The sequence below is a fragment of the Rattus rattus genome, chromosome 3, assembly GCF_011064425.1.
Source record: "Rattus rattus isolate New Zealand chromosome 3, Rrattus_CSIRO_v1, whole genome shotgun sequence".
Classification (NCBI taxonomy): Eukaryota; Metazoa; Chordata; class Mammalia; order Rodentia; family Muridae; genus Rattus; species Rattus rattus.
In genome coordinates, this window is record NC_046156.1 from 57,990,275 (window position 1) to 58,006,744 (window position 16,470).

Genomic DNA, 16,470 nt, shown 5'->3' on the forward strand with positions numbered 1-16,470 from the left:
CAGCTCTTAAAAAAAAACAGTACACAGTTTATTTGAATATTTTGTTCTTTTATGTAGTGAATTTCTAAGAATAAAAATCATTTGATATTATAGAAATTACTTTTTCTTTCATATTCACTAATTTATTCAGTATTTCTATGAACATTAATTTCTTAAGGTAAAATTAGTAATACAGGGTTGGGGATTTAGCTCAGTGGTAGAGCGCTTGCCTAGGAAGCGCAAGGCCCTGGGTTCGGTCCCCAGCTCCGAAAAAAAGAACCAAAAAAAAAAATTAGTAATACATATTCAAAGTAAAAAATTTCTACATTTATCTCTATTATCTATCTACCTATCTTTTGTTTGAGGATTTTCAGAATTATCTGTGAACAAAGGAAACATATATTTGGAAGATTCAATAAATCCATGATGCAATTATTACAGAAATAAGGCATGATGTGGATGAAGCAAATGTTTCAAAGCCTTGGTAGGAATCTCATGTAGCTTTCCCCATATACATTCTGCATGGAAGCACCTGACAGGGAGACAGTAGCAAGAACACTGGTCTGTGGGACACCCTCTCACCATAACCAGCTTGAGGAGATCTGCAGCATTGCCTCTCTCCTCCTCCGTTCTGGAATCCTTGACTGTCATCTCTTGTTGCTCATCTTCTTTCTTCAGGATGTGGTTTATATAGTCCTAGATTGGGAGAATCAATCAAACAGATAAAAATCAAAACCAGGCAGAGAAATATACTGGCACAATCATTGTCAACTGGGGACATTACAGAGGGACTAAAAAGGTAAGTTCACACCTCTCGACAGTTAACTGGTTAAACACTGGGAAGATTTTTCTCAGTAGATTAGTAATAATAATAAGCAGAGTGCTGATCTGCTCAGAATCAAAGTTTTAAAGGCACAGGAGAGAACTGCACAAGGATGTTGGAGGGCCTTGCCTCTAACAGAGTGCTTCAGCATCCTTTTATCAAAATGAGTAAACTGAGTAGAGGATTCCTAGGTCTCTCAGTATTGTCTGTATGGTTCTGTGTATGTCATTTAGTCCATGCCTTTGCTTCTAGATGAAATATATTCCTTCCTATATTTGATCAATTGTCAGGAAACACTTAGGAAAGGCTAAAGACAAGCAGGTGAGTTTTCTGGAGCTAGCCCACCATTTTGCATGGCTGCAATGGGCAAACTCTGAATTACAGAGCCTTCAGAAATCTCATATCAAGATTGATTCTTATTGCTGATATGCATTTACTGCTATTATTACATATTTGCATGATTCTTGGACATTAATCCAGTCCATTGGGCAGATTTTCTGCAGAACATCGAAGATGTACTCTCTTGTAGTAATGCTATGTAGATAAATTGATGATTTCATAATTCCTAATAATGATTCTATAGAATTCCTAAATTTACACAAGTAAATTTGAGTCCTTTATAGTATGAAAGTGCAATTAGGGCTCTGTAAACCTCCATGTATCACAGGCTAATTGCACTAGGATAAGAAAGCAGGCTTGGAAAAAATTTACCATCAGGGAACATATTCCTTCTAGACTATTTGTGAAACCATTATCTGATAACTAAAGGTAATAAACTGGGAATGGACAATTTATTATAAGTACAAGGACAGAAAATATTGACTGGTTTGTTTATACAAAACTTCAAAACTAATGAGACAAAAGGCAGATGATTTAATTCTTGGTAAAGTCATGCTAACTTATAAAAATTATTGCTTTAAACTTTTAATGAACTTATAGAACTAGACAATATGAATATTTAGATACTAATCTTAATGGAACACATGTAAACATTTCTGCTGTAACTCTTTATTCAATTTATGATTTGAATTTATATCTCAAACCTGCTTTTGGGATGTAATGATGCTTAAAAAACCATGAGCCACCAACCAGGAAGCATACACTAGCTGATATGAAGCCCCCAACACATATACAGCAGAGGACTGCGGATCTGGACTCAGTCAGGGAAGATGCACCTAACCCTCAAGAGACTTGGAGCCCCAGGGAGTGAGGAGGTCTGGTGGAGTGGGGGTGGGGTGGGGACATCCTCTTGGAGATGGGGAGGAGGTGTGGTGTGGAGGGTGGACTGGGAGGAGGATACAGTCTGGACTGTGAAAAAAGATTAAAGAATAAACTTTTAAAAAAGGAAGAGAAAAACCATGTGATCATTTATCCTGAGAAAGTTTAAGAACTAAGAAGAACAATAAGGGGGTGACAGTCTTTTTCTTTCAGCAATAAAGTGGATGGGGCTTTGTCTTACTTCAAGGTTTTTTTCTTACTTGGGGCTTTTATTACTTTCAGTGATGAAAAGGTAGAAGCTTTTTCTTTTCTGATCAATAAAGGTTGGGACTTCTTTTGTTTTTTTTTTTTTTTTTTTTTTTTTTGGTTTTTTTCCAGAGCTGGGGACCGACCCAGGGCTTGCGCTTCCTAGGCAAGCGCTCTACCACTGAGCTAAATCCCCAACCCCGGGACTTCTTTTATAGCCAGAATGAGTGAGTTTTCTGCACTGGTGCTTGCGCAGTGGAGATTGCTCCACCCACATCTATCTCTGTATCTCTGTATCTCTGTATCTCTGTATCTCTGTCTCTCTGTCTCTGTCTCTGTCTCTGTCTCTGTCTCTCTCTCTCTCTCTCTCTCTCTCTCTCTCTCTCTCTAGGTACATATGTGAGTATAGGTGTGTGTATGTAAGTTTGCATGAACATTCGTGGAGTGATGAAACAAAGTGGTTGGGCCCACCCAGATGTGTGACAGATGTGTGTGTGTGTGTGTGTGTGTGTGTGTGTGTGTGTGTGTGTGTGTGTGTGAATGTGTGTGTGTAGGCAATTGCCAGTATAAAATATTTTCATTATTTTACTTTCTTTTTTCTCTGGTTCACAAAGAGTTAATGAGTTTCTAACCTCTTGCTAGCTAGAGGTCCTTGAGCAAGAGAGAAAGGAAATCAGCACTTATTAGCACAAACTAGAAATAGAGAGTTACATAGAAAGAAACTAGTGCTTATTAAGGCACAAACAGGAAGATGATAAGGCCAGGAATCATCAGTCTTTAGCTTTCATCCTGACTCTGTTCTGCCATAGCTTGTTCCCAGGCAGAGCAGGCCTCCAGTAGACCAATCATCTATCAACATTGACCCTCTTCTCGATGCTAGGTTCTGGGTATATAACCATGAAAGCATACAATGTTCATGCTGAGGGAATTAAACTTAGAACAATACTGTAGATAAGATCACTTATGGGCCATATATTTATAAAATCTTAGGTCTTTTCAAAGCAGCAACTGTTCTCATCCATGAACGAGTATCAGAATAATGTGTGAGTCTACATTTTCTCCAGACAGTACTATCTTTCCATGTAGTAGGAAAGAAGACTATATAGAAAAATAACAGAAACAGCTTTCTTAAACTATAGCAGCACATTTTGGGCTTCCAATAACTTAATACAGGAATCATTAAGCAGCCTCTACATTTTAACCTTCTATTTTAGGTGACCCACATTCAAGTGTTATTCTAAATGTTGGTTAAAACTAGATGATTTTGGGTTCTTCAGGAAATGAACAGGAATGATTTGCTATGTTCCCAATCCTTTTGGCGGATGTACATCATGTCACCCACATTCTGTTACCTTCAGGGAAATTTGCAGCTTCAGTTTCACCTCATTCTTTATGACTTCGTGCTGGATGAACTGACGCATCTGTAGCACCTTGGGGCCTTCAAGTATAGGAGCTGGAATGTTTGTCAGCTGCTTAGACCCAATACAGAGGCCTTTCCAAATCTGAGTGCCAAATGGTGGTCCTGGAGTCTTTTTCTGTCAACAAAACAAAGTGAAAGATTCACCAAAGAAGTCAGAATAGTGCAGCAATGAATTTTTTTTTTTTAATGAATACTTCGGTAGATACTAGATCAGGAGACCTGACTTTGAGGGATCCAAATAGACAAGGCTTGGCCACCCACCTGTAAAAGTAATGGTAAAATAGGAAAGAGATTCATCATTCAGAATGACTACCCTGGAAAGCACGGAGACTAGCATCTCATGCTTCATTTTCAAGGATCTGACAAGAGCTTGGGATAATATGAGAGAGGAACAAAAGGAGATCAATGAATGTATATGCATCTTTGGGCAGTCTTGATCCAAGTGTGATTTAATTGATCAATATCTTAGGATTAGAGCTTTCTAGACAGTTAGGAGGTTACTGCTATCAGAGTTGGGCTTTGGAGGGAGGAGGTTGGGGGCACGGCACGTAGTTTCCACTCATGGTGAGATGTTCATTGTCTGAGTTATTCCTAGACTCCAAGATGACTATAGGAGACAATGGCTAAGAACAAACGATAAGTCAGAATGTTGGGAGTTAGTTCTTTAGGGTTTAGGTAGGTCTCTGCGACTTCTAGAGGTACTGTTGCTGGGATAAAACAGTCAATCCACCTTTTGTGGTGGTATACACTTTTAATGCCATTACCCTAGAGAGAAGCAGATGGATCTCTGTGAGTTCAAGGCCAGCTAGGCCTAAATAGTCAGAACTTATTTCCAAAAGAGCCTAAAACTAAGCAAGCACACAAAGAAAACTTCACTCCAACCAAAAGCAGCTTGGGGAAGGAAGAGTTGATTTGGCTTATATACTCAGGTCACAGTTTATTATTGAGTGAAGTCAGGCAGGAATGCAAGGCAGGAATCTGAGGAACAGTGCCTATAGGTTCACTCTGTGCTGCACTCAGTCAGTGGCTCATGCCGCCATCATCTCAGAGAGTCTAGGACCATTTGCCTAGGGTTGCTGCTACCCACAGAGAGCTGAGACCACCCGTATCTGTTAATAATCCAGACATCCCCAAACATGCCAACAGGCTAACTGGATCTAGGTTGTTCCACAACCTATCTTCTCAAATGACTCTAGACTATGTCCACTTGATAATTAAAGATAACTGGGACAAGATAAAACCTGGTGACTGACAATCTGCTTATTATGATGTCTCTGCAAATCTCAAATCTTATTTATTCTTTGGTGCTTCTAACCTTGCAGGGGAAGACTGCTGCTTTTAGATGAAAGATCTTCAAATGATTACCAAGTCGTATATGAAGAGTTGAATCATAACATTATCCAAATTTAAAGAAACAAGGAGACCGATACATAATGGAGGTAGAAATGGCAAGCTATAATAGCTTCCTAGTTACTCTGGGAACATCTGAAGGAGCAAGGGGAGAGTCAGTCCTAACAGCAGAAGCTGAAGCCATCACAGTTACACCTGTGTGGGATAAAATGGTGCTGGAAAAATCCTCATCTTCCTGGATCTGAGCAAAATTTCATCTTGACATGTGTCATCAACGATATCTGATGGTGTCCTGCTGGGCATGTTTTCAGGAGGACTATACGACTCTGCACTTGGTGATTCAGCAACAGTCCGATTCATGTTATACAAATAATGCTTTGTTTACCAAACAAATAATGCTCAGATCACCTAAGACATTTGGAGTTAGCAGTCTTTAGTTTCCTGGTTCTGTGTGAATTTATACAGGAAGATTCTGAGAGTAAAATCATCCCATGAGTTTTGTCCAATCTTGAGCTCACTGTAGCTGAAACTCACCCCCAAAACTCTCTAGGGGTTTCTTGGGAAGGAATGCCCATTTAGAAGTGAGCTCTAACCTCTATTATCCTAGTCATTGACCTTCAGGACTAGTGCACTTTGCTGCCTGGGTGCTTTGTTTTAAAGAGTGGCCAGTGACAGCCACCCATTGGCTTTCAGTTTGTAGTGTCAGAGTTTCAGATGAAGAAAATAATCTTCATTAGTCTCGAATGGGTATGTTTATCTTATCTTCCTGTAGTACCTTCAGCTTCTTGACATTTTCAGCATTCAGAGAAGAATACTGTTGTGCAGTGTAACCTGTTTCAGAATTCAGGACAAGGAATCATGGCCACTTCAGATAATCTATTTGATCAGAGTCACCAAATTAAAAGGAAGAAGTCTTTGTTATCTTAAAAGCTCACTGTCTCTGCTCTGCAGAGTTTACATTACCCTCCTCCCTCATCATCAATATGGTGTACAGTCACATTTTTGATGTCTTCATGGATTTCATAATTTAACACTATATGATGTGCTGGACACGCTGCATGTTGTATTTATGAAACAATGTCAGTCTTCCAAGATGCAGGATTTAGTGACACTTCAGCAAAAATGTTATTTCAATCTTTTTAAAGCTTTTGGGTGGAGTTTTGCTAGTCTGGCATGATAATATCTACAGTATTTACTCACTAATATTGCTGTGGCAAAATTCTTTTTTTTTTCTTTTTTTTTTATTAACTTGAATATTTCTCATATACATTTGAGTATTATTCCCTTTCCGGTTTCGGGCAAACATCCCCCCCCTCCCCTTCCTTATGGGTGTTCCTCCGACCCCTCCCCCATTGCCGCCCTCCCTCGCAACAGTCTAGTTCACTGGGGTTCAGTATTATGGGACCCAGGGCTTCCCCCTTCCACTGGTGCTCTTACTAGGATATTCATTGCTACCTATGAGGTCAGAGTCCAGGGTCAGTCCATGTATAGTCTTTAGGTAGTGGCTTAGTCCCTGGAAGCTCTGTTGGCATTGTTGTACATATAGGGTCTCGAGCCCCTTCAAGCTCTTCCAGTTCTTTCTCTGATTCCTTCAACGGGGGTCCTATTCTCAGTTCAGAGGTTTGCTGCTGACATTCGCCTCTGTATTTGCTGTATTCTGGCTGTGTCTCTCAGGAGCGATCTACACTTCTGCACTTCTTTGCTTCATCCATCTTGTCTAATTGGGTGGCTGTATATATATGGGCCACATGTGGGGCAGGCTCTGAATGGATGTTCCTTCAGTCTCTGTTTTAATCTTTGCCTCTCTCTTCCCTGCCAAGGGTATTCTTGTTCCCCTTTTAAAGAAGGAGTGAAGCATTCACATTTTGATCATCCGTCTTGAGTTTCATTTGTTCTAGGCATCTAGGGTAATTCAGGCATTTGGGCTAATAGCCACTTATCAATGAGTGCATACCATGTATGTCTTTCTGTGATTGGGTTAGCTCACTCAGGATGATATTTTCCAGTTCCAACCATTTGCCTACAAATTTCATAAACTCGTTGGTTTTGATAGCTGAGTAATATTCCATTGTGTAGATATACCACATTTTCTGTATCCATTCCTCTGTTGAAGGGCATCTGGGTTCTTTCCAGCTTCTGGCTATTATAAATAAGGCTGCGATGAACATAGTGGAGCACGTGTCTTTTTTATATGTTGGGGCATCTTTTGGGTATATGCCCAAGAGAGGGATAGCTGGATCCTCAGGCAGTTTAATGTCCAATTTTCTGAGGAACCTCCATACTGATTTCCAGAATGGTTGTACCAGTCTGCAACCCCACCAACAATGGAGGAGTGTTCCTCTTTCTCCACATCCTCGCCAGCATTTGCTTTCACCTGAGTTTTTGATCTTAGCCATTCTCACTGGTGTGAGGTGAAATCTCAGGGTTGTTTTGATTTGCATTTCCCTGATGACTAAAGATGTTGAACATTTCTTTAGGTGTTTCTCAGCCATTCGGCATTCCTCAGCTGTGAATTCTTTGTTTAGCTCTGAACCCCATTTTTTAATAGGGTTATTTGTCTCCCTGCGGTCTAACTTTTTGAGTTCTTTGTATATTTTGGATATAAGGCCTCTATCTGTTGTAGGATTGGTAAAGATCTTTTCCCAATCTGTTGGTTGCCGTTTTGTCCTAACCACAGTGTCCTTTGCCTTACAGAAGCTTTGCAGTTTTATGAGATCCCATTTGTAGATTCTTGATCTTAGAGCATAAGCCATTGGTGTTTTGTTCAGGAAATTTTTCCAGTGCCCATGTGTTCCAGATGCTTCCCTAGTTTTTCTTCTATTAGTTTGAGTGTGTCTGGTTTGATGTGGAGGTCCTTGATCCACTTGGACTTAAGCTTTGTACAGGGTGATAAGCATGGATCGATCTGCATTCTTCTACATGTTGACCTCCAGTTGAACCCAGCACCATTTGCTGAAAATGCTATCTTTTTTTTCCATTGGATGGATTTGGCTCCTTTGTCAAAAATCAAGTGACCATAGGTGTGTGGATTCATTTCTGGGTCTTCAATTCTGTTCCATTGGTCTATCTGTCTGTCTCTGTACCAATACCATGCAGTTTTTATCACTATTGCTCTGTAATACTGCTTGAGTTCAGGGATAGTGATTCCCCCTGAAGTCCTTTTATTGTTGAGGATAGTTTTAGCTATCCTGGATTTTTTGTTATTCAGATGAATTTGCAAATTGTTCTGTCTAACTCTTTGAAGAATTGGATTGGTATTTTGATGGGGATTGCATTGAATCTGTAGATCGCTTTTTGGTAAAATGGCCATTTTTACTATATTAATCCTGCCAATCCATGAGCATGGGAGATCTTTCCACCTTCTGAGGTCTTCTTTCAATTTCTTTCTTCAGTGTCTTGAAGTTCTTATTGTACAGATCTTTTACTTGCTTGGTTAAAGTCACACCGAGGTATTTTTTATATTATTTGGGTCTATTATGGAGGGTGTCGTTTCCCTAATTTCTTTCTCGGCTTGTTTCTCTTTTGTTTAGAGGAAGGCTACTGATTTATTTGAGTTAATTTTATACCCAGCCACTTTGCTGAAGTTGTTTATCAGCTTTAGTAGTTCTCTGGTGGAACTTTTGGCATCACTTAAATATACTATCATATCATCTGCAAATAGTGATATTTTGACTTCTTCTTTTCTGATCTGTATCCCCTTGATCTCCTTTTGTTGTCTGATTGCTCTGGCTAGAACTTCAAGAACTATATTGAATAAGTAGGGAGAGAGTGGGCAGCCTTGTCTAGTCCCTGATTTTAGTGGGATTGCTTCAAGTTTCTCTCCATTTAGTTTAATGTTAGCAACTGGTTTGCTGTATATGGCTTTTACTATGTTTAGGTATGGGCCTTGTATTCCTATTCTTTCCAGGACTTTTATCATGAAGGGGTGTTGAATTTTGTCAAATGCTTTCTCAGCATCTAATGAAATGATCATGTGGTTTTGTTCCTTGAGTTTGTTTATATAATGGATCACGTTGATGGTTTTCCATATATTAAACCATCCCTGCATGCCTGGGATGAAGCCTACTTGATCATGGTGGATGATTGTTTTGATGTGCTCTTGGATTCGGTTTGCCAGAATTTTGTTGAGTATTTTTGCGTCAATGTTCATAAGGGAAATTGGTCTGAAGTTCTCTTTCTTTGTTGGGTCTTTGTGTGGTTTAGGTATAAGAGTAATTGTGGCTTCATAGAAGGAATTCAGTAGTGCTCCATCTGTTTCAATTTTGTGGAATAGTTTGGATAATATTGGTATGAGGTCTTCTATGAAGGTCTGATAAATTCTGCACTAAACCCGTCTGGACCTGGGCTCTTTTTGGTTGGGAGACCTTTAATGACTGCTTCTATTTCCTTAGGAGTTATGGGGTTGTTTAACTGGTTTATCTGTTCCTGATTTAACTTCGGTACCTGGTATCTGTCTAGGAAATTGTCCATTTCCTGTAGATTTTCAAGTTTTGTTGAATATAGGCTTTTATAGTAAGATCTGATGATTTTTTGAATTTCCTCTGAATCTGTAGTTATGTCTCCCTTTTCATTTCTGATTTTGTTAATTTGGACACACTCTCTGTGTCCTCTCGTTAGTCTGGCTAGGGGTTTATCTATCTTGTTGATTTTCTCAAAGAACCAACTTTTGGTTCTGTTGATTCTTTCTATGGTCCTTTTTGTTTCTACTTGGTTGATTTCAGCTCTGAGTTTGATTATTTCCTGCCTTCTACTCCTCCTGGGTGTCTTTGCTTCTTTTTGTTCTAGAGCTTTTAGGTGTGCTGTCAAGCTGCTGACATATGCTCTTTCCTGTTTCTTTCTGCAGGCACTCAGCGCTATGAGTTTTCCTCTTAGCACAGCTTTCATTGTGTCCCATAAGTTTGGGTATGTTGTACCTTCATTTTCATTAAATTCTAAAAAGTTTTTAATTTCTTTCTTTATTTCTTCCTTGACCAGGTTATCATTGAGTAGAGCATTGTTCAGTTTCCACGTATATGTGGGCATTCTTCCCTTATTGTTATTGAAGACCAGCTTTAGGCCGTGGTGGTCCGATAGCACGCATGGGATTATTTCTATCTTTCTGTATCTGTTGAGGCCTGTTTTTTGACCAATTATATGGTCAATTTTGGAGAAAGTACCATGAGGAGCTGAGAAGAAGGTATATCCTTTTGCTTTAGGGTAGAACGTTCTATAAATATCCGTTAAGTCCATTTGGCTCATGACTTCTCTTAGTCTGTCTACGTCTCTGTTTAATTTCTGTTTCCATGATCTGTCCATTGATGAGAGTGGGGTGTTGAAATCTCCTACTATTATTGTGTGAGGTGCAATGTGTGTTTTGAGCTTTAGTAAGGTTTCTATTACGTATGTAGGTGCCCTTGTATTTGGGGCATAGATATTTAGGATTGAGAGTTCATCTTGGTGGATTTTTCCTTTGATGAATATAAAGTGTCCTTCCTTATCTTTTTTGATGACTTTTAGTTGGAAATTGATTTTATTTGATATTAGAATGGCTACTCCAGCTTGCTTCTTCTGACCATTTGCTTGGAAAGTTGTTTCCCAGCCTTTCACTCTGAGGTAGTGTCTGTCTTTGTCTCTGAGGTGTGTTTCCTGTAGGCAGCAGAATGCAGGGTCCTCGTTATGTATCAGTTTGTTAATCTATGTCTTTTTATTGGGGAGTTGAGGCCATTGATGTTGAGAGATATTAAGGAATAGTGATTATTGCTTCCTGTTATATTCATATTTGGATGTGAGGTTGTGTTTGTGTGCTTTTCTTCTCTTTGTTTTGTTGCCAAGACGATTAGATTCTTGCCTCTTCTTGGGTATAGCTTGCCTCCTTATGTTGGGCTTTACCATTTATTATCCTTTGTAGTGCTGGATTTGTAGAAAGATATTGTGTAAATTTGGTTTTGTCATGGAATATCTTGGTTTCTTCATCTATGTTAATTGAGAGTTTTGCAGGATACAGTAGCCTGGGCTGGCATTTGTGTTCTCTTAGGGTCTGTATGACATCAGTCCAGGATCTTCTGGCCTTCATAGTTTCTGGCGAGAAGTCTGGTGTGATTCTGATAGGTCTGCCTTTATATGTTACTTGACCTTTTTCCCTTACTGCTTTTAATATTCTTTCTTTATTTTGAGCGTTTAGTGTTTTGACTATCATGTGACGGGAGGTGTTTCTTTCTGGTCCAATCTATTTGGAGTTCTGTAGGCTTCTTGTATGCCTATGGGTATCTCTTTTTTAGGTTAGGGAAGTTTTCTTCTATGATTTTGTTGAAGATATTTACTGGTCCTTTGAGCTGGGGAGTCTTCACTCTCTTCTATACCTATTATCCTTAGGTTTGATCTTCTCATTGAGTCCTGGATTTCCTGTATGTTTTGGACCAGTAGCTTTTTTTTTTTACATTATCTTTGACAGTTGAGTCAATGATTTTATGGAATCTTCTGCTCCTGAGATTCTCTCTTCCATCTCTTGTATTCTGTTGGTGAAGCTTGTATCTACAGCTCCTTGTCTCTTCTTTTGGTTTTCTATATCCAGGGTTATTTCCATGTGTTCTTTCTTGATTGCTTCTATTTCCATTTTTAATTCCTTCAACTGTTTGTTTGTGTTTTCCTGGAATTCTTTCAGGGATTTTTTGCGATTCCTCTCTGTAGGCTTCTACTTGTTCTCTAAGGGAGTTCTTCACGTCTTTCTTGAAGTCCTCCAGCATCATGATCAAATCTGATTTTGAAACTAGATCTTGCTTTTCTGGTGTGTTTGGATATTCCATGTTTGTTTTGGTGGGAGAATTGGGCTCCGATGATGCCATGTAGTCTTGGTTTGTGTTGCTTGTGTTCCTGTGCTTGCCTCTCGCCATCAGATTATCTCTAGTGTTACTTTGTTCTGCTAATTCTGACAGTGGCTAGACTGTCCTATAAGCCTGTGTGTCAGGAGTGCTGTAGACCTGTTTTACTGTTTTCTTTCAGCCAGTTAGGGGGACAGAGTGTTCTGCTTTCGTGTGTGTAGTTTTGTCCCTCTACAGGTCTTCAGCTGTTCCTGTGGGCCTGTGTCTTGAGTTCACCAGGCAGGTCACTTGCAGCAGAAAAGTTGGTCTTACCTGTGGTCCTGAGGCTCGAGTTCGCTCGAGGGGTGCTGCCCACGGGCTCTCTGCGGTGGCAGCAACCGGGAAGATCTGCGCCGCCTCTTCCGGGAGCCTCCGTGCACCAGGGTTCCAGATGGCCTCCGGTGTTTTCCTCTGGAATCAGCAATGTGTGTAGAGAGCAGTCTCTTCTGGTTTCGCAGGCGTGTCTGCCTCTCTGAAGGTTTAGCTCTCCCTCCCACGGGATTTGGGTGCAGAGAACTGTTTATCCGGTCTGTTTCCTTCAGGTTCCGGCGGTGTCTCAGGCAGGGCTCCTGCCTCACCTGGGCCCTCTCCCACGGGAGCCCAGAGGCCTTATACAGTTTCCTCTTGGGCCAGGGATGTGGGCAGGGGTGGGCAGTGTTGGTGGTCTCTTCTGCTCTGCAGCCTCAGGAGTGCCCACCTGACCAGGCGGTAGGGTATCTCTCCCACCAAAATTCTTTATCCTCTCCCTCTACCTCTCCTCCTCTCCCCTCCCCCCTCTCAATTTGTGCCCTTTTAAATACATGAAGAAAAGAACAGGGAGAGGGAAAGACACAATGTTTTGTTTCAAACTTAACTGGGAGAAAGGACAGGGAAAGTGCTTTAGTATCAGGAAGAACATGATAGGTGAATATAACAGGTTTTTCAAGAGAGCTATTTTAATAATATAGGAATATGTTCAGGCCTGCCATGCAAAATAAAAAGCAAAACCGAAATTAGCTATCCAGGCATGATCTTCTAAAAATATATTGCTACATCTACAAATGCTTAAATTTCCAAATATAACACATCTTGAGCTCATTCATTATCTTACAGAAGACTGAAAATATATAAAAGTATAGAAGACCTAAGACTGAAATGATATCTATATAAAGTTATTTTACAGTGGGAAATGGTTACCTCAACTGAAGGAAATGTTTCCCATGATCTCGACTGGAGATTTGGAGGAACGATGGTGTCTAATTCCTTCTTCATGATCCATTGTGATGCTTCGTGGAAAGGGCGAAGGACTGTGATGCTCAGGGCACCTGGATTAAAGGGAGTTACCAGAGGTTATTTCTCTACCAAAGTGTTCTTGATAAATTCAACACACATTACCCAAGCGCAACACATACCTTTGAACTGTCTTTTACACAAAAACCATTCTCAGGTACAAGGACTATGCTTTCGAGTGCTACTCTCTAAGATGGGACCATGACTCAGTCAACATCTGAAGACTGGACTTTAATCATTCAAAAGCAATTCACTGGTGCCTTTCTGTCCCTCAACGGTCATATTTGAGTCCTGTCAGGTCTGCCAACAAACTGCCTTGAGTCCATCTACTTCTGTCTCCTCCTCAGATGGAACATTTAACATTTAATCATGTGCCTCAGAGGTATCCCATCCTGGACTGAAGCAACAGGTAGCTTTTCTAGATGTAGACGTAGCAGTATGGAGTGAACTGATCCTGACAACCAGGTCAGGTTCATCCATGATTAAAACTTCTCTGACTTCCCATCGCTCAAAAAGCAGAGCAGGGTCTTCTCTGTTCACCCCTGACTCTGCTTGAACTTTCATTCATGCTACAGCCATGCTCGGCCTCTTCTTACCCATTTTCCAATTCGGTATTTTGTGATTTCTTCCCCAAGACGTCACCACCCCAACACCATGCCACACACACACACCCCTGAATATATTAGCAAGCTCTCTGATCTCAAGCTTCTTCAGAAATACTTTCTATATGGTATTAGAATCATCTTCTCAAAGCTCTCATTGAAAAATATTTCTATTCTTCATAGACCTTTTGTAAGCTTATAATTACACAGTTATTTGTGGGGCTATATAATTAACACTCGTTTCCCTTGATAAATTATACAGAATTAAAGGAAATAAGCCCTAGGTTTGTTTTAACTCATTCTGCACTCCAAAAATTAGTATTTGGCATAGGTTAGGTTGCTAAGACAATGCTAGCTAAATAAATAAAATATTCTGAGGAGAGTTATTATTTTCTGTTTTCATTTTGTTGTTGTTGTTTGGTTGTTTTGTTTTCATTGGGTTTTTCTGTTTTTTTTTTGTTTTGTTTTGTTTTTGTTGAGACAGAGTCTTGCTATGCAGTGTAGGCCGACCTCAGACTTACAGTGATTTCCTAGTTCAGGAGTTATTGTACCACCACGCCTGCCTTTCTTACATAGTTCTCTACATACACTACATAGTCAAACACAGCCATCTATTTTTACATTCATACACACAAGGCAGATAATATGTACATGCATGCTGATAAACTAAAAGATAACACAGACCTGCAAGCATGCTTACAAGTAGAAGACTTGAGGTATAAGTCATCAAACAAAAAATTAAAAGACACACACACACACAAACACACACACACACACACGCAGCATATCAAAGTACATGTCTTTAATTTTATGCAATGATTTTTTTTCTTTTCTTGTTGTATTTTGCTCAAGATATTTTCCCCCAAATTAGTTGAGAACCATGATGTTGAGACCTCAAAAACAGGGCAACTGAGCACAGAAAGACAGGGAGGACTGCAACTTGCTCCCTGGGACTGGAGAAATTTAAAAAATAAAAATAAAATGAAAAAGAAGATTGGATCCATCGCTCTTCTGTGCTAGTCATCCTCGCCTTCGTCTTCCTTTCCATCCTCTCCTTCACCCTCATTGCCATCTCCACCTTCATCCTCATCTCCTTCATCAATATCTTCCAACCCTTCCTCCTCCTCCTCCCCCTCCCCCTCCTCCTCCTCTTCTTCTTCTTCTTCTTCTTCTTCTTCTTCTTCTTCTTCATCCTCTGCCTCTCCTTCTTCATTGTCCATATCAGGAACCAAATAGAACTGCAAGGGATTTGGCCAAATACCATCTTTGATGGCCTCTCCTAACTCGTCAGCACCTGCGTCAGAACGGTCAGTAAACCAGGGAAAGAAGCGCTCTGGCTCTTCATGCTGCCTCTTCCTGCGGGCCTTATTCTGTGTTTGACTTGAGTGTTTTGTCAAATCCTTTCCAGATTTCCATTTGATTTCAGTGGACTTTGAAGACAGGTCACCGCTCTCATTCAGATGTAATTCTTTGGAGAGAACTTTATTTTCAAAGTGAGGATTTTCATCAAAATAAAAATCTATTCTGTAACCTGATTTAATGGTTTCAAATTCTGTCACTTCAACTCTGATCAAATAATGCAGGACCTCCTCGTCTTCCTCCAGAGGCAGTGCAGACACTTGTGAATGGTTGACAAATGTTGTTGCCCCAAAATTTGGGATTTTAGTTGTTGTGGTTTGCCCTGAAGTTATCTGTCTTTTGATGCTAACTCCACTGCCCCAAAGACAGCTGCCTAGTCACGTACTCAGGAATCAGGTGACTTCACCAGAAACTTCTCCCCATTGAATCTGTAAAGTACAGGTGAGGGGCAGGTACAAGACAGAAGGAGGTCTGTCATTGGAGGAGAAGGAAGGATGGGAGGGAGATAAGTTTGAAGGAAGAGAAGGAGAGGAGGAGAAAGGAAGAGGAGGGAGAGAGGGGCAGAGAAGCCGTGGCAGGACAAGATGGCAGGTGATGTTAAGATTCTGCTCTGTGTATTTACAGGTTGTTACGAATGTTCTCAAGGGATGGATGGTACTGGGCTTTGTATGTTTAAGTGGGCAATTATATCTTATCAATTGGGTCAAAGATTATTGTGTTGTGTGTTCTTTAATGTGTAGATTTAAGTAATGTAATGGAGTGTGGGGTGACTGGTCTGGGCCGCCGTGAAGTTGGGATGTGTTTCCGCCAAGATATCTAGCAGATATCTTGGGACACCGTGGTGCAGACCAAGCAGGGTAAAACACATCCATACCTTTTTTTTTTTTTTTTTTTTTAATATTTTTACAACAACATTTAGCGATCAATTCTGACCTCTTCTGAAAAAATGGTTGGAGGAATTTGTTATATTTTTACTCTACTTTCAAAATGTCCTCACTGGCTTGTTCACGAAGTCTGTCTGTTTCATTCTGTACTTCATCAATGTGGTCAATTGCTTCTGGCTGTTCTTTTTCTCTCTTTGGTGGCAGGCTGGGAGAGGCTGACTTGTTCTCCAGCTTTGGGGCAGCAGTGTGTCTGGGTTTCTTGGGCTGAGTCAGGATTGTAGATTGCCGCTTTGGGGCCATGGTGTGAGGGAGGTGGCCAGGAGACAGAAGCCAGAGCCCTGATGTTCACAGCAGGAAGAAACTCACAAGAACTCGGACTTTTTGAAATTAATAAAATAACACAATTTCCCAGTGAACATGTAATACAGCACATATATTATTGACTAGAATTCCAATTGATATATAAAATGTAATTTCCTATTGT

The 16,470-nt window shown here is 40.3% G+C and overlaps 2 protein-coding genes across 2 annotated transcripts in view; both read right to left on the bottom strand.

Annotated features, from left to right (window-relative positions):
* Positions 1-16,470, bottom strand: part of Spag17 (sperm associated antigen 17) — a 221,594-nt gene that overhangs the window by 40,219 nt on the left and 164,905 nt on the right. Inside the window, 3 exon segments of the mRNA XM_032896680.1 lie at positions 562-675; positions 3,619-3,801; positions 13,049-13,176. Coding sequence (XP_032752571.1) covers positions 562-675; positions 3,619-3,801; positions 13,049-13,176 — 425 coding nt within the window.
* Positions 14,760-16,289, bottom strand: LOC116895391 (protein SET-like). Its single transcript, XM_032896681.1, is given in 2 exon segments — positions 14,760-15,424; positions 16,016-16,289. Coding segments are annotated over 2 exon segments (936 nt in total). The 5' UTR covers positions 16,287-16,289.